This window comes from Leguminivora glycinivorella, chromosome 18, assembly GCF_023078275.1.
Source record: "Leguminivora glycinivorella isolate SPB_JAAS2020 chromosome 18, LegGlyc_1.1, whole genome shotgun sequence".
In the NCBI taxonomy this organism is placed as follows: domain Eukaryota; kingdom Metazoa; phylum Arthropoda; class Insecta; order Lepidoptera; family Tortricidae; genus Leguminivora; species Leguminivora glycinivorella.
The window spans coordinates 7,187,761-7,210,316 of record NC_062988.1 but is presented as its reverse complement, the minus strand read 5'-3'; the positions used below and the strand labels follow the sequence as shown (position 1 = coordinate 7,210,316).

Below are 22,556 nucleotides of genomic sequence, written 5' to 3'. Positions count from 1 at the left end.
ATTAGCAATAAGTACACGTTAAGCCACAAATGGCATGTAAAATCCGCCTACTTGAAATAAATTTATGTATAAATGTTAAAAGTATTTCATTTTAATGACTAAAAAGTATAAAATAAATTAATAGTTTAAAAAACACTATAAAACACGCTTTTATAAATGCACGTAAAAGCCAAAAATAAATTATGGATCGTTCAAGTTGTCTCTATTTGTGAGCTGAAGTTTAAAAACTATGTGCTTTTAATTATAATATTTGATTGTAAAAGCGTGGGGCGCTGGAACAGGAAAGACTTTCTTGTAAACAAATACTAATCCGAACTTCCTGGCGAATGAAGTTGCATAAGAACATAACGTTTACATATGCCGCCTAAGGGTTACCAAAGAGAACCAAAGATATCTCGTCCACGAACCTTAACTCTGCATCCTGCCACTGTAGACACTTTCCCCTTTTGTACTTTGATTACCGGAAAAAAGCGGCGTTCTAAGTGTCGGTGACTGTCGACTCTCCTCGCTACTAGCGCATATTTTGTCTGAGTTCGACAAACTGGTACCTACTTTGAACACTGACTTTTAATTGATTTGACTGTTTAATGTAGAACCTACTAGTCATGCTGCAACTCCAGTTAGCGCGTCAATCTGTGTAACCTCCTTCCCGTAACATAGCATAATTTGATTTATCAGCAAGTTAAACAAAAAGTCTTTCCTGTTCCAGCGCCCCACGCTTTTACAATCAAATATTATAATTAAAAGCACATAGTTTTTAAACTTCAGCTCACAAATAGAGACAACTTGAACGATCCATAATTTATTTTTGGCTTTTACGTGCATTTATAAAAGCGTGTTTTATAGTGTTTTTTAAACTATTAATTTTTTGTATGGACTTTCTCCGTCCCGTATTATATGGTCCTTTCACTTTTTTCGGGGCCCACGGTGTGTAAGTAATAATTATGAAATGCTAAGTATAATGAAGTAAAATATTTGGCGGTCGGGATGGTTTAACACCGGGTCCCAGGTTCAATTCCAGGCTTCGGCATCTTGGGCTTGATCGCTTTTTCTTTAATGTATGGTATATTACAGTTTATGAAGTAAGATGTTGTTGTTGTTGTTGAAAATGTGGAACTGTGGAATGAATTGTCGCCTGCGGTATTTCCGGACCGATACGACCTTCAAATCTTCAAGAAAAGAGCGTACACCCATCTTAAAGGCCGGCAACGCACCTTGTTGCTTACCATCAGGCGACCTGTCTGCTCGTTTGCCTCCTATCCCATAAAAAAAAAATCCATAGGTGCATACACTGAGAGAAATTTGCATTGTGAATTTAACAAGTTCGACTTGTTGCGGTTTATCCGTTTGAATCAGCCAAACGTATGTTTAAAACAATATGTGTCAGGTTGTTTTTATAAAATCGACTTGTTGATTCAAATATATTGCCGATTCAAATGACAAGTAGCTTGTTGTTTGAACCAAAGAGCACGTAGGCGCTATTTTAACCAAAAAACTTGTTGAACGAACATGAAAACTGGTTGTATTTTCTCTCAGTGTAGGGTCTCCACAAGATCCTTCCACGCTTTTCTATCTTGAGCCACCGCCTTGGCCTCGTTCCAGTTCAGTCCATATTCCCTCAGCTCTTTCTCAACGCTCCTGAACAGCAACGCTCCTCAATGAAGTGAGATACCTACTGTTAATCAACTACTGCGTCTAATAGGGCATTAATATGTACACGTATTGATCTATGTGCTCAACACTTAAGGCCCATTGTTGGTTCAGGTTCGAGAATATTGTCTGAAATAACAGATGGCGTGGCAGTGTGTTATTGCAGTGAAAAGTATGCATAATGTAACGAATAAAGCCTCCTCCTTGAGATTTTAACGTTAGAATACATTTTTGATAGCATTTATGTATACACGGTGTAATATAAGGAAACCGAGTAATTTTAACAGCGTATTCCTGATTAGTCTGATTACATTTAAATACCGACCGATCTGGCGCAGTCGGTAGTGACCCTGCCTGTTACGCCGCGGTCCCGGGTTCGAATCCCGGTAAGGGCATTTATTTGTGTGATGAGCACAGATATTTGTTCCTGAGTCATGGATGTTTTCTACGTATATATAAGGATTTATATATTATATATATCGTTGTCTGAGTACCCACAACACAAGCCTTGAGCTTACCGTGGGCCTAACATATTTTCAGTTTTTTTTTATTTTATCGGGTTCCACATGTTACACCGAGTATATAAGCCATATAAAACGTAAAATTACATTCATTGTATGGAGAAATTGAACAGCGCTTCCAAAAGTTATTGAATTAGTACCTATTTAGTCCAGTTTTCGTCCATTATTTAATGAAAATCAAACCACCTTAACGAGAAATCGGCATTTAGTAATAAAATGAATGCTCTGATCAGATTGCAGTCGCCGTAGTAAAAACTAGTGCCTACGCCAAATCTTGGGATTACTTGTCAAAGCGGACCCCAGGCTTTCAAGAGTCATGGTAAATGCAGGGTCAACGCAAGGAGGATGATGATAAATTGAATTATGCTCTAGGAAATAAACATAAGAATAATTCGTATAAACCATCGCTTTCCGAACAAAACTCAAACACGCATCGAGCACAAAAGTTGTCACTGACCTGTCAGGCAGCTAACCTACTAATTCTCCCTTCAACTCGATTCATGCGTGAAATTCAATATCCCGGTGTTTGGTACACCGAGGAGCCAATTCTGTTTATGAGTTTCGTTTTGATACTACTTTGCTCGTGAAAATTATCAGAATTAGGGCCGGTTGCATCTAAATATATATGAGCTCAACGAGGGTGCGTTGGTGACGGAAGGACCTACGGAACTAATTCGTTCCGTCTATTGTCCTTTGAGTCGTCGGCAACCCAAACCCGCCTTGGAACTTGTACACTCCTTTTCCTCCCAAAAGGGAGTGTACAAGTTTCTAACGGATTGGCAACGCGCATGTGACACTCTTTGAATTGCAGGCGTCCATAGGTGACCGCTTTCTATCAGGCGGATTGAAGGTACACTGCTTTGCCACCGACGTAGTATAAAAAAACATATCGAATTGTACAGAATCGCTCCCCACCATGCAATATCGATGCAATAACGGCGGACTTCGTTAGTTGGCGGCACTTTACTGCGCCCATAGTGGGAGGGTCAACATGTTGCTATTTTGGTTGAACGTTTATTCGCCGCCACGGTACAAAAAAATAGAAAGAGTGAAGATGAAAAACAAATTGTTCAATAAAGAACAAATTGAATTGGTGAAATTGATTAACGCTCTGTGACTTCTGTGAGCTGTAGACCTTACAATATGTTTAGTAAACCTATAATTAGAAACATTAAGTTTATCGAATGTACTTCCTCGAGTCATTATTTAATGATGGTCTTAGGTGCATACACACTTTTGGCATTTACCTACTGCATTTAAATATATATATATATATATATATACACCGTGTTTCACTTAACACTAAAAACCTGAAAACCGTTTGTTCAGAATCGAGAGTAGAATCGATTGAGCTATATAACACTAAGTTCTCGCGCTTTGTACACATATTTAAAGTCACACACAGGTCGAACGCGATTAATTAACATTATTTTTACCTTTTTTCCCAACGTTTCGGCCAGGTTGCACTGGCCGTGGTCGCGGAAGACTGACGTCCCAGCAAAGTGTCACCGGAGATGTAAACAACACAAAACTACCCGATATTAATTTATATAAATGTTCGGGGTAGACAAATAAATATAATCTACCCGTGACACTTTGCTGGGACGTCAGTCTTCCGCGACCACGGCCAGTGCAACCTGGCCGAAACGTTGGGAAAAAAGGTAAAAATAATGTTAATTAATCGCGTTCGACCTGTGTGTGACTTTAAATATGATTGAGCTATATTTTGATGGGGGTAATATTTTTTGTTTTCATTTGTATTATTAGTTATTTTTTACGTGCCCATTCTAAAAATTCGTAATACAACATTGTGCATATCACATTGCTAGAGGTTGTATACCTTTTTCAGTATTTAGGGGTATTAATAATGGCTGGTTACTTGGACGATTATTTTTTCCGCTACGAGTTTGACGTTGTTTGTCACTTTAATTTTAAAGTTTATCACACGTCATAACAAATTGAACTCGTACCTAATTACAACCTTGTCATTTTGAATGTTGGGTTTAAATTTGCTTACTGCGTCACCTGTCCAATTTGAAATTTACTGTGACAAAGCTTTAAATTGCTTTACAGTGACATAGCTGTCTATTGGTAAACCTTATGTCGTTGCAGTAACGTACACAAATAAATAGTTTTAAGGTTTATGATGGTAGCTAGCAATTATTTATTGAGTGTAGAGTTAAAAGTCGAGTAGAGCTGTACAGAAAATTAAAAATTCAATTTAAAAAGAAAATAATCGTCATATTAAAAGGAAGATTCTAGATAGGTACGTTTAGAAAAATAAAAATCAGTTGGGGTGTCTGAGGTTTTGAGTGATACCGGAAACACGGTGTATATTCGCAAGACTCTCAAACAATATTCATTTAAAAAACTTCATATGACATTTTAGTCTCTTAGTGCCAGTTTCACCATTCGTACTTAACCTAACATGAAATATGAAATTTCGCTAAAAAAATTTAAAAGGTGACGGTTTGGTCACAGTATAATAAAGAGTACTATCGTACAGTATGGCCACTCCCGCTCCCCGCTGAAAGTGCCGCCCACCCCCGCTCGGTTACCTCACAGTTACCGCCTGTCAAAAACGCGAACAGTTGACCTGTCATATCTCACTCATACAAGAAGGGTACGCGTTCACCTACACGAGCTTAGAATGTGTGCTAGTAACGCACCTCTTTCATATATTTGATCGCCAGTGTCCGAGATGTGGTTTGGTGCAACTCACCCTAAATGTGGTCAAGAAAAATCCATAAAAATTTGTCGAGTTACTCTTATCCACGGTGTATATGAAATAATATAGATACCTATACGTAACATCAAACAAGAACACCGCTTCCACATACATAAGCTTCAATATAGATAGCAAAACATACGCGATGCTAAAAGCATTCTGTTGACTCGGAACAAATAATTCCGGAATAGCAGAAAGATGTTAAACTCTGAGGTTCGAACAACAGTGATAAACCGAAAGTCGTATGTGCGCGAGTTCTATGCACATATATGCCATTTGAAGGAGAGGTAAGCTGAAGATTTACGTACGTAAAAGCGCCAGCACTTAGAACAGGTAGCGATTAGAGAGCGTGTCAAATAAAAAAATGGAAATGTTATCTTCTATAGATACTTTTGTTCTGATTTTTACATTGAGGGTTAGTTGCATCAACCACATTTGACAGACACATCATCGTCACATTCGTCACACAGCAGACGACTATAGAACTTCCCTTACAATAAAAATTAACGAACGCTTTAACCCTAAATATAAAAAAAATAACGTTTTAATACATAAAACCAAAAGTAACGGTTGGTTGCATCAAACCGTACGTTACCAAATTGAGCGTTCTCGACTTTTTTTGTGTGATAGATTTCTTCCGTGTGGCATTGATGTGTCTGTTAACTATGGTTGATGCAACTGGCCCTAAGTTCAAATATATAATTTTATTACTCTCATTTATACCTTTACCTTATGACTTTATATCAACAATGAATAAAGTATTCATCATCAAAAGCTATTAAAATTACGTAGGATATACCATTCGATTAAAACATATCGAAATTACATCGATAAAATGATTAATGACAAATTAGTTAAGGAATGTTATACTATCAATATTGATACATATTATTGAACTACATTATACTCAATATCGAAAATTCGAACTAAATTATACATGACTATAAGCAAATTGCTCTAATCAGTTAGTAATTTATCAAAGTGGTTTGAATTTAGCATTAAATGCCGTTACCTGTTATCAAAATCTGTATATATATATATAGTCCTCCTCATCGGTTTCGACCGGCGTTCATTCGGCGACCTCAGCAGATTATGAATTAATTTAAATGCTCTAAACTTGGTTTTAAAGACTCTTTTGCAGGCGTGACAATAATATAAGTATACACGTAGGAGGGCTTTGGTCTCTCTTTCTGTTGTGATCAAAATCTGTAATGAGACTTTGGTAACTGAATTATTATAAAAGCAGACATCCAATTTTGGTTATCTGTAGAAATTTAGATTAACATCCAATTTTGGTTATCAGTGGTTTAGATTACGGCAATGTGAGCATAGTAGAACCGTTCTCGATAACGTTAACTTTCTCACTTTACTAAGGAGAATATTCTAACAAAACATTCTCCATATGAACAGGAGACTGTCCTCGAGAACGGCACAATCTATGTGTGGCGTCTGTACAGTCCTGACAACGTTGTGCCTCAATATTCTCACAGATGGCGCTAGTAAGTTCCACATCACGCTTACGGAATTTCGATTGTCAATATAATATGGTCCTCAGAACCAACACGCGTTATTTTTTTTTGTTTTTTTTATTATAAATGGGCTTACTCTTGGCCACAAACTAGCCGAAGGCAAAGACGTGGCCTACGATGGAGTGAGCTCCTCGCCCAGAAGATGCCTGTTCCTCTTGATTTGAAGGTTGCCGGGTTATATGCATGCGGAAATATAGCCGCCGGCAAGCCGGCTATACGACATTCGAGTTTGTAGAAGAGCAGATTCTCCTCTCTACTGACCGCCTTACTAAATTACTAAATTAACACCTACGAAAGTTCACTGTAACTAAACTTGGTAAAACTAACATTACTCACAAAGTGTTTGCGCTAAGCAGTTTCGGTAGCGGGCGCGAAACCGCTATTCAACTATAACTTAAACTGCTACGTAAGTACTTTCCACACTATATTGAACTCGCGGTGAAAAGCCAACTTTGCTGGGGCAATACTTGACTATGTACTAGCTTTAGCAACTTCTATAAGAAGAGCAACACACCTTCTGACAGTAATTTGTAGAGATTAGATATAGTTTGTTAGATAGAAAATCAAAAAGGAAATTATCTTTCACATAAGTTGATAAATATTATATATAAATAAATAGGTAAATGACGAGCTTTATTGTTTGTGTGTAAGGACGACGCCTGTTGCTGTTTTATGGTTGTACCCTCTTGACGAAGTCTGCGTTTGCTGTTATTTGGTTGTAAACTATTTAATGTATCTACAGCAGCCTTTAAAGCGCCCGTCTTCGGATATAGGCCTCCTCTCCATTCCTCCACGCTTGTCGGTCCATTGCCATCCGCATCCAGATATCGCTAGCTAGTTGGCAGATTGGCAGATGTCATCTCTCCATCTAAGAGGAGGCTTGCCACGACCGCGGATGTTAGCAGGCTTTCACACCATATAATTAGTTCGTCTCGCTCAGCGACTATGGACATTCATCAAACTATTTAATGCTAATTGCCAATAAATTTATTATTATGATATAAATAAAATATAAGTAGAAACAAGGTCACTTAACATTGCTTAAATAACATAGTTACCTCTATAATATTCACCTCCTGCAGGACTCGGACCTGCAATCTTTTGAAACACCGGTTTTATCAGAAAGCTCATTCAAATACCTACAATAATACCTATAATATTTAGACATAATCAGACATTTCAGAAATTTCGCATTATGTGTAGTTACTTGAATTGTGTAGATCTTCGGTTATTTAATGTTCTTATTCAATGTTGTGATGTTTTAAATGATTTTTATTTTGTTAATAATTTACTACCCATGTAATTACATGTGTAGTAATTACTAGCCGTAACTAGTTTTAAGTTAGTTAAGGAAACAAATTTTGTACGCCCAAAGGCAAAACACAGAGGCTCTGTTTGTATATTAAGACCGTTTTTAACACCTGTGTTATACAAATAAATCTTATTCGGAGCAGCATGCTAGAAATAAAGGAATTCATACATGTGTTTTCTAGGTAGACCAGGGGGGTTACCATGACGTACTAAAGCCGTTCAGTTTAGGTTGAGAGAAAGGGACACAGCTATAGCAGTTACATAGCTCCGTCCCTCTCTCTCAACCTAAACTGAACGGTTTTAGCACGTCATGGTAACCCCCCTGATCATTTGATCAATTAAGGCTTATTTTACTGTTGCTAATTATAGATGTAGTAAAAGGGTTTCCTTCGTATTTTTCCGGAATCGTTTGTATTTTTCATGCTTCTGTCAATGTCAGTACATCTTGTACTGAGACTGACTGAAATAGCACGATACGTTCGTACGTTTCCGTGACAATACGAAGGCAAATCTTTTCGCACTACATCTGTAACTCCCTATTTCTTCGAACATATTCCTTTAACGCGACAATTTGGGCACGGCCAAATTTGAATTGACTCCACAGTCAAACTAGAATGTTAATAAATATTATGTTACACTTTATAACCGCTTCAAAGACTGCGCCAAGAGGGACTTATGGCAGCCTTTAAAATCGACTACCAAAACTGGGAGAAGCTTGCGGAGAAGCGGACGGAGTAGCGAAAGTGCGTTGGAGATGGTCGCAAGTTCGTCGATGAGACCTGGTTTGCGGCACTTGCTGACAAAAGGGAAATAAGACACCTTAGCAAAACGTCGCAATCGGTTGCAAGCTTCCCTTGTCAGCAATGTTTGGCAGATGTGGCAAAATATGTCGCTCTCGCATAGGTCTCTTTAGTCATCAAAAGCGATGTCTCTTGGACATTGCACCATAAATCGTCTGAAATAGACTCTAAGGACAGTAGTAGTATAATTACGATGCAAGTTCCTTTGTTAATGGCAGTATTCTTCCACAGGGCTTGGAAATCAAGGGTCAGATGGTGTTCTGTCCGGAATCCGACTCTCTGCTATTCGTCGGTTCCCCCTTCCTGGATGGCCTTGAAGGCCTCACTGGACGGGGTCTCTTCATCTCTGACATTCCACTGCATGATGCCACGAGAGATGTCATCCTGGTTGGAGAACAAGCTAGAGCTCAGGTACCTAAACAACTAAATACCTTAGTCTAGTGCCAGTGTCCCGTCATGCGCGGATCCAGGGGGGGGTCATGGGGGTCTTATGACCCCCCCCTGGAGCCTAGGTTGACCATACAAATAGACCACGTGACCCCCCCTCTGGGGCCTGGGCCTTTACCACGTGACCCCCCCTAGGCACGAAGCTGGATCCGCGCTTGTGTCCCGTGTGCTGGTGTGGTAACATCATGGTTGCGTGATATGACCTGCTTACTCGTTGTGAAAGGCCTGAGTGGCCGCTTAGAGCGTTTGGCAGGGCGTCTAGCAGGGCGGGCGAGCATGCGTCTACACTATGCGGCGTCGACTCAGGACACTAGTATGTGCTTCAATTGTTTGATATGCCTCACGCCCCGCCGGCGCTGGCCCAATATGAGCGTGCACTCAGGCCTAGATTTTTTCTATTGAAATCCTTCCGACATCCGATATCGGATCGGATAATGTGAAAACGGTCTTACAGTTACAAAAATTGCGAAAACACGCACCGACGCGATAGGCTATATCACGCGTTCGTGCCGATACTAACGACTTATGAATTTCATCACCACTCTTCCTCCCGCCTTGTCGTAGAAGGTAGAAGTCAACACATCACTGAAATAAATAGAAAAAAATCGTATTTCTTTTTTCAAACTCTTAATTTCTGATAACGGCAAGTGAATTGATGGTATTCATTTTACAATTTATCATTAAAAATAGTCAATCAACTAGTACAAGTTGTAAATATTTAGATATATAAACGCATTGCTTAACAAGACGTGAGAGAGGACTGCTCGGCTGCCCTAAGCAGAAATCAAGTATCTGGGTTTTGTCAAATTTTACAGTAGAGCGAAAAAACGTTTTTTTTTTATTTTTCCTGATTATATGCTTATTAATTAATTGATAGCCTTTAAAACAGATGAACTTTATTATACCAGATATCATTAATAGTGTACTATAATTATTTTTTCAAAATTATTAGCACAATCATTTTAAAATACAAAAACAGCTTTCTGCGTAGAATGCGATAAGAAAATTTTAAAGCTTTTCTACAAGAAAGCAAGTATCTTGAACTGTTTTCATTTAGCTTTGGTAGGCTTGTTATTTTTAACTGTATCTAAAACAAAAATTACAGAACGGATTTTCATGCTGTTTTCACCAATGAATAGAATGATTCTTGGCAAAGATTTTGGTATATAATTTGTTAAGATCTTGTTTGAATTGGTTGAAATATGTCCATTTTTGATAATCAAGTCGGACAGAATTCTGCTGGCTGAGAGCTTTAATCGAAAACGCTGCCCAAACTATTTGAGCTATATCAAAACAATGTATGGCAAAATTGTGTAGCTTTCATAGACATACAAAAAAGTCTGTAATAGCATATGTCTATCTTTTTAGGATAAATTACTATAACCATTTTTATGATAGCCCGGTGCGCAGCCGGGGCGGACCGCTAGTATATGTATAAAATGTATACATTTTAGATAGATGCCTTTAATGTAGTGTATGTCATGCTTGTGTAAATTAGGTTTTAATATAAATGCAATATTGCAGTAATCCACGGAAAAGAAGCTCAGGTTGTGTTTGAATGCAAGTTTTCTTAAGATTATTAGGTTTAAGAGGTTTTTCTGTCACGAAGAGTTCAAAAATACTCATTAAACTTAATCAATTACTTACGTTATAGGAGACTATTTACTTAACAAAAAAAACCTCGAAAGCGATTTCCCGTGGAATGCACAATATTAATTAAGTAGGTAGGTGCCTAAATACTCGAAGACAGAAACAAATAATGAAAGTTATAGTCTTCCTTAATTATACTAATAGGGAACTTGACTGTAGTTAAAATAAAATATTTTATACCATGCACGAAATAAAGCTTCAGATAATTATGAGAAAACATGCAGGACAGCAGTTATTTTTCAATCCAATTTCTACTTAATAAGTCAGGTAGAAATATATAAAGTAACTGAGTTGACCGTGACGTCACTCAATTCAATTTCATATAAATTCCATATTAGCAAGTCGTTCAAATTCGTTTTGACAGTTCTTAAAAAGAAGCTGATTTGACTAGGTGGCAAGTAGGTAGCCTATTGATCAAGTAACCAACATGCAATAATTATTAAGTATGTTCGTTATATGTATTTTCGTATTTTGTATAAAAGAAGTTACATATTAAATAAAACAAGTTCCTCGTGCTTTTACTGTTTACATCTGGTCTGTAATACATGTATGAGTAATTACAAGCTTTTGAAATTATCACAAAATGATAGACGCCGAAGTCAAGTAACTTCGCAATCAATAACAATAGTTCTACGCTGAAGTCAAGTAACTTATCAATAAATATCAATATTTCTACGCTGAAGTCAAGTAACTTCGCAATCAATATCAATATTTCAACTCTGAAGTCAAGTAACTTAGCCATCTAATATGAATTCCAAGTATCTTTGGCAAGATACTCGATTTCAAGATAGAAATAGGGTAGATACTTGACTTTAGCGTAGAATACCCTGTTAAAAAAAGATACTTGAATTTTTTAAAGTTCTGTATTTTGAAAAATATACATTATAAAAATTTCAAAAAAATACTGAAAGATGTATTTTGAAAAAATGAATCGAATGATGTAAAAAACCATTTTTTGGAAAAAATTGAGATACTTGATTTCTGCGTAGGGCAGCCGTGCTCATTCAGAAGTTTTTAATGGCCAAAGGCCGAGAGGGCTCGGAGAGAAAATTATCAGTTTTAATGATGTCCCTACAATTTAAAAATGCAGATGTTTGGTATTTTTTTCAATTGCAAGGTCTCAGACAGATTAAAAAAAAAGCAATCGTGCCCAGATTTTATAGTAATATTATAAAGCAAAGAGCATCTTAGATAATGTTTTAAGCATTTTTTTAAGTTTTATGCTTATGCCGCGCAAATTCTATAAGGTACAGGTGCCGTAGCCGAATGGCATTTCTGCGACGTGAAACGAAAACGAAACGCCGCGAAAGATAGTCTGGCTCAGTCGCGCCACAATACGCCAGAGCGATAGAGATAAATATCTATACAAGCGTTTCGTTTCGTGAGCATTTCGTGAGCCTATGACTGTGCCATTCGGCTGCGTACCCTGGTATTTATTCGATTTGTGTCATACCTACGCAGATAATAGGATTCCAGAAAAATAGTTTTTTTTTTTAAACGTTTCCAGCTCGACATCGGACTAATAACTACAACACAATCCCAAAAGTTTTTAAAATTGAGCGCATTCCAGTTAATCGGATTTAAACCTCCATCCGGAGCGTCCGTTTCAGTGAATACCGGTTAAAACCGCTCACGGCTAGTTAAAGTTGTCAATGGTTTTTCTAGAGTCCACTTGTTGATCTGTTCCGGAGAACGCTTAATGCTTTTGCCGTGCCAAAAGTTTTAAAATTGATTTAAATTACCTATTGAATGAAAAAGTAACTTGAAAAACTTTAGACTCGCAGTTTTGGTTGTTTCAATTCGAATGAAAGTTGTGACGATTCGCAGTTTATCATTTTGTATATTTTTAAGGTGGTTTCTGGCCCCATAGCCGAATGGCATTTCTGCGACTCGAAACGCCACCGAAATGCCGCAGAAATGTAGTCTGGCTCTGTCGCGCCAATACGCAAGAGCGAAAGAGATAGATAGCTACGAAAGAGACAACAGTTTTAGAGAAGAAACGGGTTGAAAGAAATCTAAATCTAATCTCATCACAGATTTCTACTTGCTAGCCCATCGCCCAAATCGCAATTGAACTCAAATCTCAGTTGACTTTTACGACAAAAGTGGGAGGAAAGGGGGTGGTGAAATTCATACCCCGTCATCAGTCGTCACACGTCGTCCTGGCTTTAACTGACTATATGTACTGTAGAAATAGAAGTTGAATTACCCCAGTTTTATGAGTTTGTCGTAAAGAATAATCTGTTACAGGATGGTCTTCGGAGAAGAATGGACAAGTTAAAGAACAGAATAGAAGAAGCGAGTAAAGCTGTGGACAAAGAGAGAGAAAAGAACGTCAGCCTTCTGCATTTGATATTCCCACCGCACATCGCAAAGAGACTGTGGTTAGGTGAGTAGAGAAAACAAACATCGACCTTTTTTAAATTAACGTAAGGTACAACGGGGCAATACAAATCTCGACTGGGGGTCAATTGTAACTGAGCCATTTTTTCCATTATTACACTATGATGTTGAGTTCTACATGTATCCACTGAACACGCCTACCATATATAACCGGTGGACACTCTATTTAATAATGCAAACTGTAAAACATGGAAAAATAGACCAGTTACATTTGTCCCCCTGTCGAGATTTGCCCTGTACCTTAACTATTTACAATGTCAGACTTTTTCTTCACAATATATAAAATTTGGTCCTACCTACTTGCTTCATAAATGACATCCAAAGGACATTTTGATTTTTCTAGTGTGATTTCTATTTATAAGAAGTTTTTCTATTAATTTCTATTAAACGCTCATTTATTTTCGAAATGAAATAGACTTGCACATAATGCATGTTTAATCTAGTGAAATGACGTAACAAAATGTAGAGGTATTTTCGTAGGAAACTTGAAACACTAAGTACATAACTATCCTGACAAAAGCGTAGGTATGTCATATGGCAAAAACAATGCCGCTATATTAAATATATGAACATAAATTGCTATGTTTATTGTTTACTCTTCAAATCCACGCCTTAGTTCTGTCATCCCGCACAATACATATTTAGATTTGTACTGAATGTTGATTTACAGAAATACGCCTACGCTCCCTTAATGTACTTTCAAGTGTGAGCCCCTTGTGTATGTCTTTGGCAAACCTATTGACTCATTTTGAGTGGCATGCCAGTCAACTCCAGTAATATTAGTGACCTAAATTTCTTGAAGACAAAAGGATTGTGTATACCACTTGCAAGATGTAGCTAATGTCAGAATGAATGACTGTTTATCTTTTGTTGAGAAAGAGTTTTTTTATTGAAAAACAAACAATATGTAATGTACAACTATAAACTTATAAATAAAAATAAAAATAAATGACATTAAATTAACTTATAAATAAAAAAACTTTGCCCAAGTCGCTGCCACTCGGCAGTGCGCCTAGAAGGCTGGCCGCATTACCACGTTGGATGGCAATACTAATGCGTTAAGTAAAATATTGGCAGCCCTCTGGTCACCTGTGACATCAAATAGGTGCGCGACTAATGGTATTCTGCGACCGGCGGCGGCGGGTCGCGGCGGTGTTCTGCGACCTCTCGCGCGCCTTCGAGATGATCGACCATTCGCTTCTTCTCGCAAAACTCGCATGTTATGGCTTTACAGGTAGTTTTCACAGTGCTATCGCGTCGTTCCTGGGAAATCGAAAACAGCGCACCTATGTCCTCAATACGGGGTCAGATCTCGAACCGATTGGAGACTGTGCCGTTCCCCAAGGATCGATTATGGGAAATAATCTGTTTTTGATTTTAATTAATGACATTACGACTGCCTGTAACGACCCGGAATATGTGATCTTTGCTGACGACACGTGCATCATAGTCCATGCTGATGATACGGAGGCCTTGAAATTAAAGTTAAGTCTAGTCATGAAACACATGTCTCAATGGTTCTCTTCCAACGGCATGTTATTAAATGTTGAAAAAACAAACATTATACATTTTAGTTTAAAAAAGAAACATAGTCCTCTAAATATCATCTCAAAGAACACCACTGTACCTCAGGTAGACTCAGCTAAGTACCTAGGCTTCGTAATTGATGCGGGGCTGTCATGGTCGTCACACATCGACTATATATGCGACAAACTGTCCGCAGCGTGTTACGCAATGTCAAGACTCGCGCCCACCCTATCTCCCAGCAACTTGAGGAAAGCGTACTTCGGTTACTTTCACTCAATTTTAATTCAAGGGGTAGATTTATGGGCAACGTCAACAACACACACAGACAGGGTCTTCAGAGTTCAAAAGCGAGCCTTGCGCATCATAGACCGAAAACCTATAGACCATCCCGCTAAAGACATATTCAGACGCCAACAGATTCTTACCTTACCTAGTGTTTATATACTGACTGCATGTACACACATTCGTAGTAACTTAAACAAGTATAAAACATACGGGGAACCTAGCCAAAGGCCCACACGAAGTCGGCACTTGTTGATGCCTCCGCGCAGGCGTCTAGCAAAGGCTCGAGCGGCCCTCGGCGTCGCGGGGATCCACCTATATAACCGTGTTCCTGAACACATTAAAAACCAAGACACTAACGCCTCATTTTCTAATAAACTAAAAGCACTCCTTATTAATCTTGCGTGCTACAGTATAAACGAGTTTCTACAGGAAGATCATTGACCCTAACACTCTGGAACCATGTTATTAAGTAAAAATAATAATCACAATGTTGATACAAAAATGTAATGTATTTATAACTGTATTTTATTTCTAATTGTAATATTGTTGTTATTTTAATTTTAATTTAATTATTATAACTTATTTTTGACATGTAAATGAGATGTACATTTATCAATAAATATATCTGAATCTGAATCTGAATCTGTATAACTTGGTAACTCTTTTGTTTCATAACAAAATATGAGAAATTATTAATTTCATTACTAATTAGAAAATAAAGAAAAAGAAATTCCAGCCTACAGCGTCTATGGTATTGGATAGGTGCTCTTCTTAAAGGATTTTAAGTCATTTTTGTCTTCAACTGTTAACATTTGGTTCGAGTTAAACAGTAATATGTGGCTATTGCTAGAAAAGGTACAAAATACTGGTTCACTCAAACAAAAAGCTCTGTAAGCAGAGCGTATAATCTCAGGTGTGGTGTAAAGTTCAGATTGTATCATAAAAGTTACAACCACGCGGCCGTGGGTAGATAATTCAGTTGACGCCATTTTACAACGCTCGCTAATTAATTAAAATAATGTACTGTGGCGTAACATTATAATAAGCTTCCCAATTTTAGGAGAGATATGTATGAGGTTTAGAATTAGGTTATTTATGTAAATGTCACAGATATTTTCAGATTGGATCTGAAGTTACCTTGTACAGTCAAGTGTAAAACCGGCCAAGAGCGTGTCGGGCCACGCTCAGTGTAGGGTTCCGTAGTTTTTCGTATTTTTCTCAAAAACTACTGAACCTATCAAGTTCAAAACAATTTTCCTAGAAAGTCTTTATAAAGTTCTACTTTTGTGATTTTTTTCATATTTTTTAAACATATGGTTCAAAAGTTAGAGGGGGGGACGCATTTTTTTTTCCTTTAGGAGCGATTATTTCCGAAAATATTAATATTATCAAAAAACCATCTTAGTAAACCCTTATTCATTTTAAAATACCTATCCAACAATATATCACACGTTAGGGTTGGAATGAAAAAAAATATCAGCCCCCACTTTACATGTAGGGGGGGTACCCTAATAAAACATTTTTTTCCATTTTTTATTTTTGCACTTTGTTGGCGTGATTGATATACATATTGGTACCAAATTTCAGCTTTCTAGTGGTTACGGTTACTGAGATTATCCGCGGATGGACGGACGGACGGACGGACGGACGGACAGACAGACATGGCGAAACTATAAGGGTTCCTAGTTGACTACGGAACCCTAAAAATATGGGTGTACACATTTTACTCAAAAATATGTCCCATAGCATCTTAATCCGGTGTAGTAAGAGCGTAGCACCATATCTATGAAACGATTTTTTCGATACAATTTTTTGCACTTGACTGTAGGTAGGTACTATTAACGTAATTTTTTTTTTACATTTTACTTATGATGACGAAATACAATCATTTAATAAGTCGATTTAAACGCATTATTATTTTACCTACCAAAATAATGTAATACAGAGATTATGACTTACAATTATTTGATAATATACAAAGTCGGAAAAAATATGTGCGTAATTGAAAATAAAATACTTGGCAGAAAATTACCTATTTGTTAAAATGGTTACATCTGAAATAAATAATAAGCAGTCGTAATTTGTTATTTGTAGAACAAATTTTTGAAACCATGTCTTTAAAAGTCCTATTTTTAGAAACAGTGGTATCCAGGCCCCGTAGCCGAATGGCATTTCTCCGACGCCAAACGAAAGCGATACGCCGCTGGCTCTGTCGCGCCAATACGCAAGCGCGATAGAGATAGATATCTACTAGCGCTTCGTTTCGTGAGCGTTTCGTGAGCGATTGTGCCATTCGGCTAGCCACCCAGTTTGGTTTTGGGTACCTATGAGTATATGCGTACGAGCACAATCATGTAGTTACATGTTTTAGACTGAATAAAGCCTTTGGTGCACTGAGGTGTTTTTGAGTGGGTGCGTATCGATCGATATAACTTTATTTGATATATTTTTAGTCGTTATAACGATCATTTGATATAATTATTGAATCATATAACAACAAATAATATACTAACAAATTGTATAATTCTTATTTAATATAATGATCATTTTTCGATAAACATTTATTATAACATACTTTTAGTATAATGCTTATTTACGATAATAAATAAATTGTATAACACAAATTAATTCTTTCTAAAGCACAGTTAGAATAAATAAAAATGTACAATAAATTAGATCCATCATTTACCAGAAAAGTAGATTAGCTTAGAACTGTGACCCCTACACACAACGCGCTGCTACCAGAAAAATAGGTTAGGTTAGGTTAGAACTGTGACCCTTAAACACATTTACTGTCAGAAAAGTAGGTTAGGTTAGGTTAGAACTGTGATCCCTTAAAAAAAGAATAAAATTAATTCATGAAATGTTGTATACTGTTTGCTAGTTATATTATACTAGTCGTATATCAATAGATAGTTATACCATATAGCGGTTATTATAAATAATTGTTATATGAAATAATGATTATACAAAATAAAAGTAGATTTTTTGAGGTTATACCAAATGTTAATTATGTCAAATGAGTGATTATATCCTTTAAAAATATACCAAATGTTGTTATATCAAATGTTACTATACCAAAAAAAGTTATACCAATCATTACACACCCTTTTTGAGTAGGTACATAACGAAGTTAGCCGACGTTGAAAGCGTGCTCTCTGACCTTTTATAATATGTCGCGGAGTTAATATGCTCATTATGCTGCCCTTTGTATCAAATACGATCAGGGGCGGCTCACTCCGCGATTCCATCGCCGCGCTACAAGTACATGCGGGCGGCCGCGAGTTCGCGGCCCAATCAGGGGTGGTTCGCATTCTCACGGAACGCTTGTTCGCACTTTCTATTGTTACTATACGTCGCGAGTTTTTTTAAAGGTTCAAACGCGATATCCACGTGTGGAATGGCTAATAACGCTTAGTTTAACAAATATTATTAATAAAATAGGACAATCTTACACAGATCTACTATTGATTATGTCATTTATGGCCCACGGAAACGTTCAATCAGGCTTGTGACGTTGGGATTTAGACAAAAATATATAAATACTGGTATATACCTAGAAAGTACCCAAGACTTGAATATAATAGCATAACATTTTATCTGAGTATTATTATTTTTTTAATACATACCCTAGCGTCCGACTCTGCGCACGTGCGGCTCGTTTCTTTGTAAATTTTTTGTAGGTATTTAAAAAGGCGGCATTTCGTAACTTCAAAGCAGTGGGTCTTCTGTACTTGTACTATTATATATTCTGTGATACGATACATTTATCACGTTAGTAAGGTTAAAATCAAGATTTTTTTTGTTTTGTAACATAATAGGCTACTAGACTCATATCGAATTTGGCACAATAAATTATTGTCTTCTGTAGTATTTGACATAAAAAACAATATTTATAGATTTTGGGTATTACGTATTTTCGATTAAAACTGTGTGTAATTTTTTATTTACTTTGACCACCGAAAACGCTGTCAGCGATGTAGTGACGTCATCGAATTCGAACCTTACTGAATGTCAAAACAATCACTGACATATGGAACTTTATGCCTTCATACTTAAAAAGTCAGAAAATGTTGTTTTCGAGTAGAATGACATGATGCGCAAATAATCTATAGATTAACATGACTGTGTTATTTTCGCCTCATTACGTAAAAGTATACTTTAAAAATATTTTTAGTTGTTTTTAAGCCATAAAAAAATATGGTCATATTTTATTTCGGTTAATTGGACAGTACTGAATCATATAAGACAGACTTTAAAAAAGGGTCAAGTACCCTATTATGGTTTTGAGTGTTAAGAATGTTATGATGTACATATACCTATCAATTAGGTAGATACACTTAATTTAGAGTTGGGGGCCTTCTGTAACAGAAAAGGCTAAGGTAAATTAAAGCAGGAGTAGGTAGAAAGCAATGTACATTTTGAGAAATCTTCGTTAAAAAAACAATTCGATAAAAAACACGCTTAAGGAACTCTATCAAAAAGATAGGACGTAAACTTAAAATGCTCAGAAAATGTTCACAACTTCTTAATAAAAGTTAAATCGAATAGTAGGTAGGAAAGTATTTTTAAATTAAAAGAAAATTGGAAAAAAACACCCTACCTACATTAATTTGGACCGGTGTTTCAAAAAACCGCAAGACCGTCCTGCCGCAGGTGTGAATGCTCCCCTCCGCCCTTTTTAGGGTTCCGTAGTCAACTAGGAACCCTTATAGTTTCGCCATGTCTGTCTGTCCGTCCGCCCGTCCGTCCGTCCGTCCGTCCGTCCGTCCGTCCGTCCGTCCGTCCGTCCGTCCGTCCGTCCGTCCGTCCGTCCGTCCGTCCGTCCGTCCGTCCGCGGATAATCTCAGTAACCGTTAGCACTAGAAAGCTGAAATTTGGTAACAATATGTATATCAACCACGCCAACAAAGTGAAAAAATAAAAAATGAAAAAAAAATGTTTTATTACGGTACCCCCCCTACATGTAAAGTGGGGGCGGATATTTTTTTTCATTTCAACCCCAACGTGTGATATATTGTTGGATAGGTATTTAAAAATGAATAAGGGTTTACTAAGATCGTTTTTTGATAACATTAATATTTTCGGAAATAATCGTTTCTAAAGGAAAAAAAAGTGCGTCTCCCCCCTCTAACTTTTGAACCCTATGTTCAAAAAATATGAAAAAAATCACAATAGTAGATCTTTATAAAAACTTTCTAGGAAAATTGTTTTGAACTTGATAGGTTCAGTAGTTTTTGAGAAAAATACGGAAAGCTACGGAACCCTACACTGAGCGTGGCCCGACACGCTCTTGGCCGGTTTTTTAAATTTAAAAATGCCTACTATTCGATTTAATTATCACGACACGTAACTTTTGGGAGTGGCCAAAGTTTCGTGTAAACTGGCCCAATATAGCAGCAACACGTGCGTCCCTTGGCACCAATTTAAGCTACTTCCCGACTCGATTTAATAACGCTAACTAATATAAATTGGTTCCGTAAGTTCACCGTATTTATAGGCATCCCTACGGTATCACACTAAAACATTCATTATGTTCTAGGTCTGTCAGTATTTTAATATTTTATGAAAGAGATAATTGGTGTTTTGAAATGTTTACTTAAGTTACAGCAAGACAAATCTCGACTGGGGGACAAATGTAACTGGTCCATTTTTTCACGTTTTATAGTGTTTGCATTATTAAATAGAGTAGCGTTTATATACTTATATGGTAGGGGTGTTCAGTGGATACATGTAGAACTCAACATCATAGTGTAATAATGGATTAGTTACAATTGCCCCCCAGTCGAAATTTGTCCAACTGCACCTTACCTTTGTTTATAAGTTACGAAAATAGTTATTTGTTATACAAGGGGGCAAAGTTGTATTTTAACGCCGAGTGTGGAATTGAAAAACGAGCAAGTGAAAGGAGAAGCGAGTGGTTCGAGAATAGAATCCCGAACTTGCGAGTTTTTTAACACACGAGAAGTAAAATACATTTGCACCCGAGTGTAACACAATTTTTTTCCCCTCACTACAGCGAGGAAACTACAACGCAAAAAATGCGTTTATGACTGCTTCCAGTAATTCCACAGGTGGTAAATCATCTTTATTACTAGATTCACCTACTTTTATCAATTTTAAAGCAGTTAATTTGACTTTATTCAAGGTCAAATTACTTTACCCACTAGTGGATAAAATGCGTTTTTACCCGCTGGTATTAAAGGACAAAACACGTGTTTCCGAGCTAGTGAGGGGAAAACTAAATTATGTTTGTCATTTGTAAGACTTTTTGTAATATAATTAGGAAAAATTCAAGTTCCCAAGATTTTCTGAAGGACAATAAAATATTTTCAAAGGAGAAAATTACATAACTAACAAATACTCGTATACCGCCGAAATTGTTGCCTTCAAATTATTTTTATTAACAACAGACAGGCAAGCATAGTCGCGCAATAAATGATAAAACTTCAGGCCGTCCCTATTGCTCTATTTCTAAGTGTATCACACTTACAAGTGTATAGATATCTCTAATGCTCAATTTAAAACAAGATCGACGTTTTATGGCGACCAACTTAACCCAAAAACTACATACATTTTTTGGTGACTTTTATTATCGAGTACCTAGCGTATTCTAGAGGTAAAGCGTCATGTTAAAGACTCCAATGTTAAAACGATAATGTAAATCTTCCGACACGTTTCTTGTTGTGTGTAAAGCTATATTTCTGCATCAATTAGCACTTTCGCTACCAAGAACCCGACTGTCGGGTACACCGCTCGTAGAAGCGTAGCCGATTACATGGGTTTCCCCGTATGTAGCGAAAATGTCGTAGCGCCGCGTAGAGCCCGGTTTCGAAAGTGTTAGTGAAGTTCGGTTCGTAGCTAACCTCTCATCTTACTTAGAGTTAATCCCATCTGCATCTTGAGTTACGTGCTTCGGGGCTACTTAGCGTGATAATCCGACGTCGAAGAACGGAGTTTGAAGATGTTTAGTAGGTACATGGTTTCTGATTAGATTTTGGCGGGTGCAACTATTCCCACTGTAATTTGGGAGACCGAAGTTTTCTCGGAAAACGTAGCTACTTACTAAATTTAAAAACGTGCATTTTCCCAGAGATACGTATAACCTAGTTAGATTTGACGACCAGTCTGGCTCAGTCGGTAGTGACCCTGCCTGCTAAGCCGCGGTCCTGGGTTCGAATCCCGGTAAGGGCATTTATTTGTGTGATGAGCATAGATATTTGTTTCCGAGTCATGGATGTTTTCTATGTACATATATTTCTATGTATAAGTATGTATTTATCTATTTAAGTATGTATATCATCGCTTAGCGCCCATAGTACAAGCTTTTCTTAGCTTGGGGCTAAGTTGATCTGTGCTGTGTAAGGTGTCCCCAATAAATAAATAAAATGCAATATTTTTTTATTAACACGCTTTTATTAGGTCGTCGTGTATGTAACTATGTATGTAATGGAATCTAAGGAAGCTAATTTAACCATCTTCCAGGAGTCGTAGCGTAATGAAAATTGGCAGCTATATGTAGTTCCGATGACAATACAATAATATGGTACTGTTGAGCTGATCTGATGATGGAGTCGGAAGATATGAACTGGAACTACATGATGGAACATCGTATCATAGCCGTTTTTGGGTTTCTTAGAAAAGTCTTGTAATGAACTTTGACTACAATTAGGTTTCAAGGTCTGATGATGAAGCCGAAAGATAT

The 22,556-nt window shown here is 37.2% G+C and overlaps 1 protein-coding gene across 1 annotated transcript in view; it reads left to right on the top strand.

The window, feature by feature from the left end:
* LOC125235749 (head-specific guanylate cyclase) overlaps positions 1–22,556 on the top strand; it is a 164,892-nt gene that overhangs the window by 102,640 nt on the left and 39,696 nt on the right. Inside the window, exons 8-9 of the mRNA XM_048142332.1 lie at positions 8,771–8,950; positions 12,887–13,025. Coding sequence (XP_047998289.1) covers positions 8,771–8,950; positions 12,887–13,025 — 319 coding nt within the window. The remainder of the gene's footprint in view (positions 1–8,770; positions 8,951–12,886; positions 13,026–22,556) is intronic.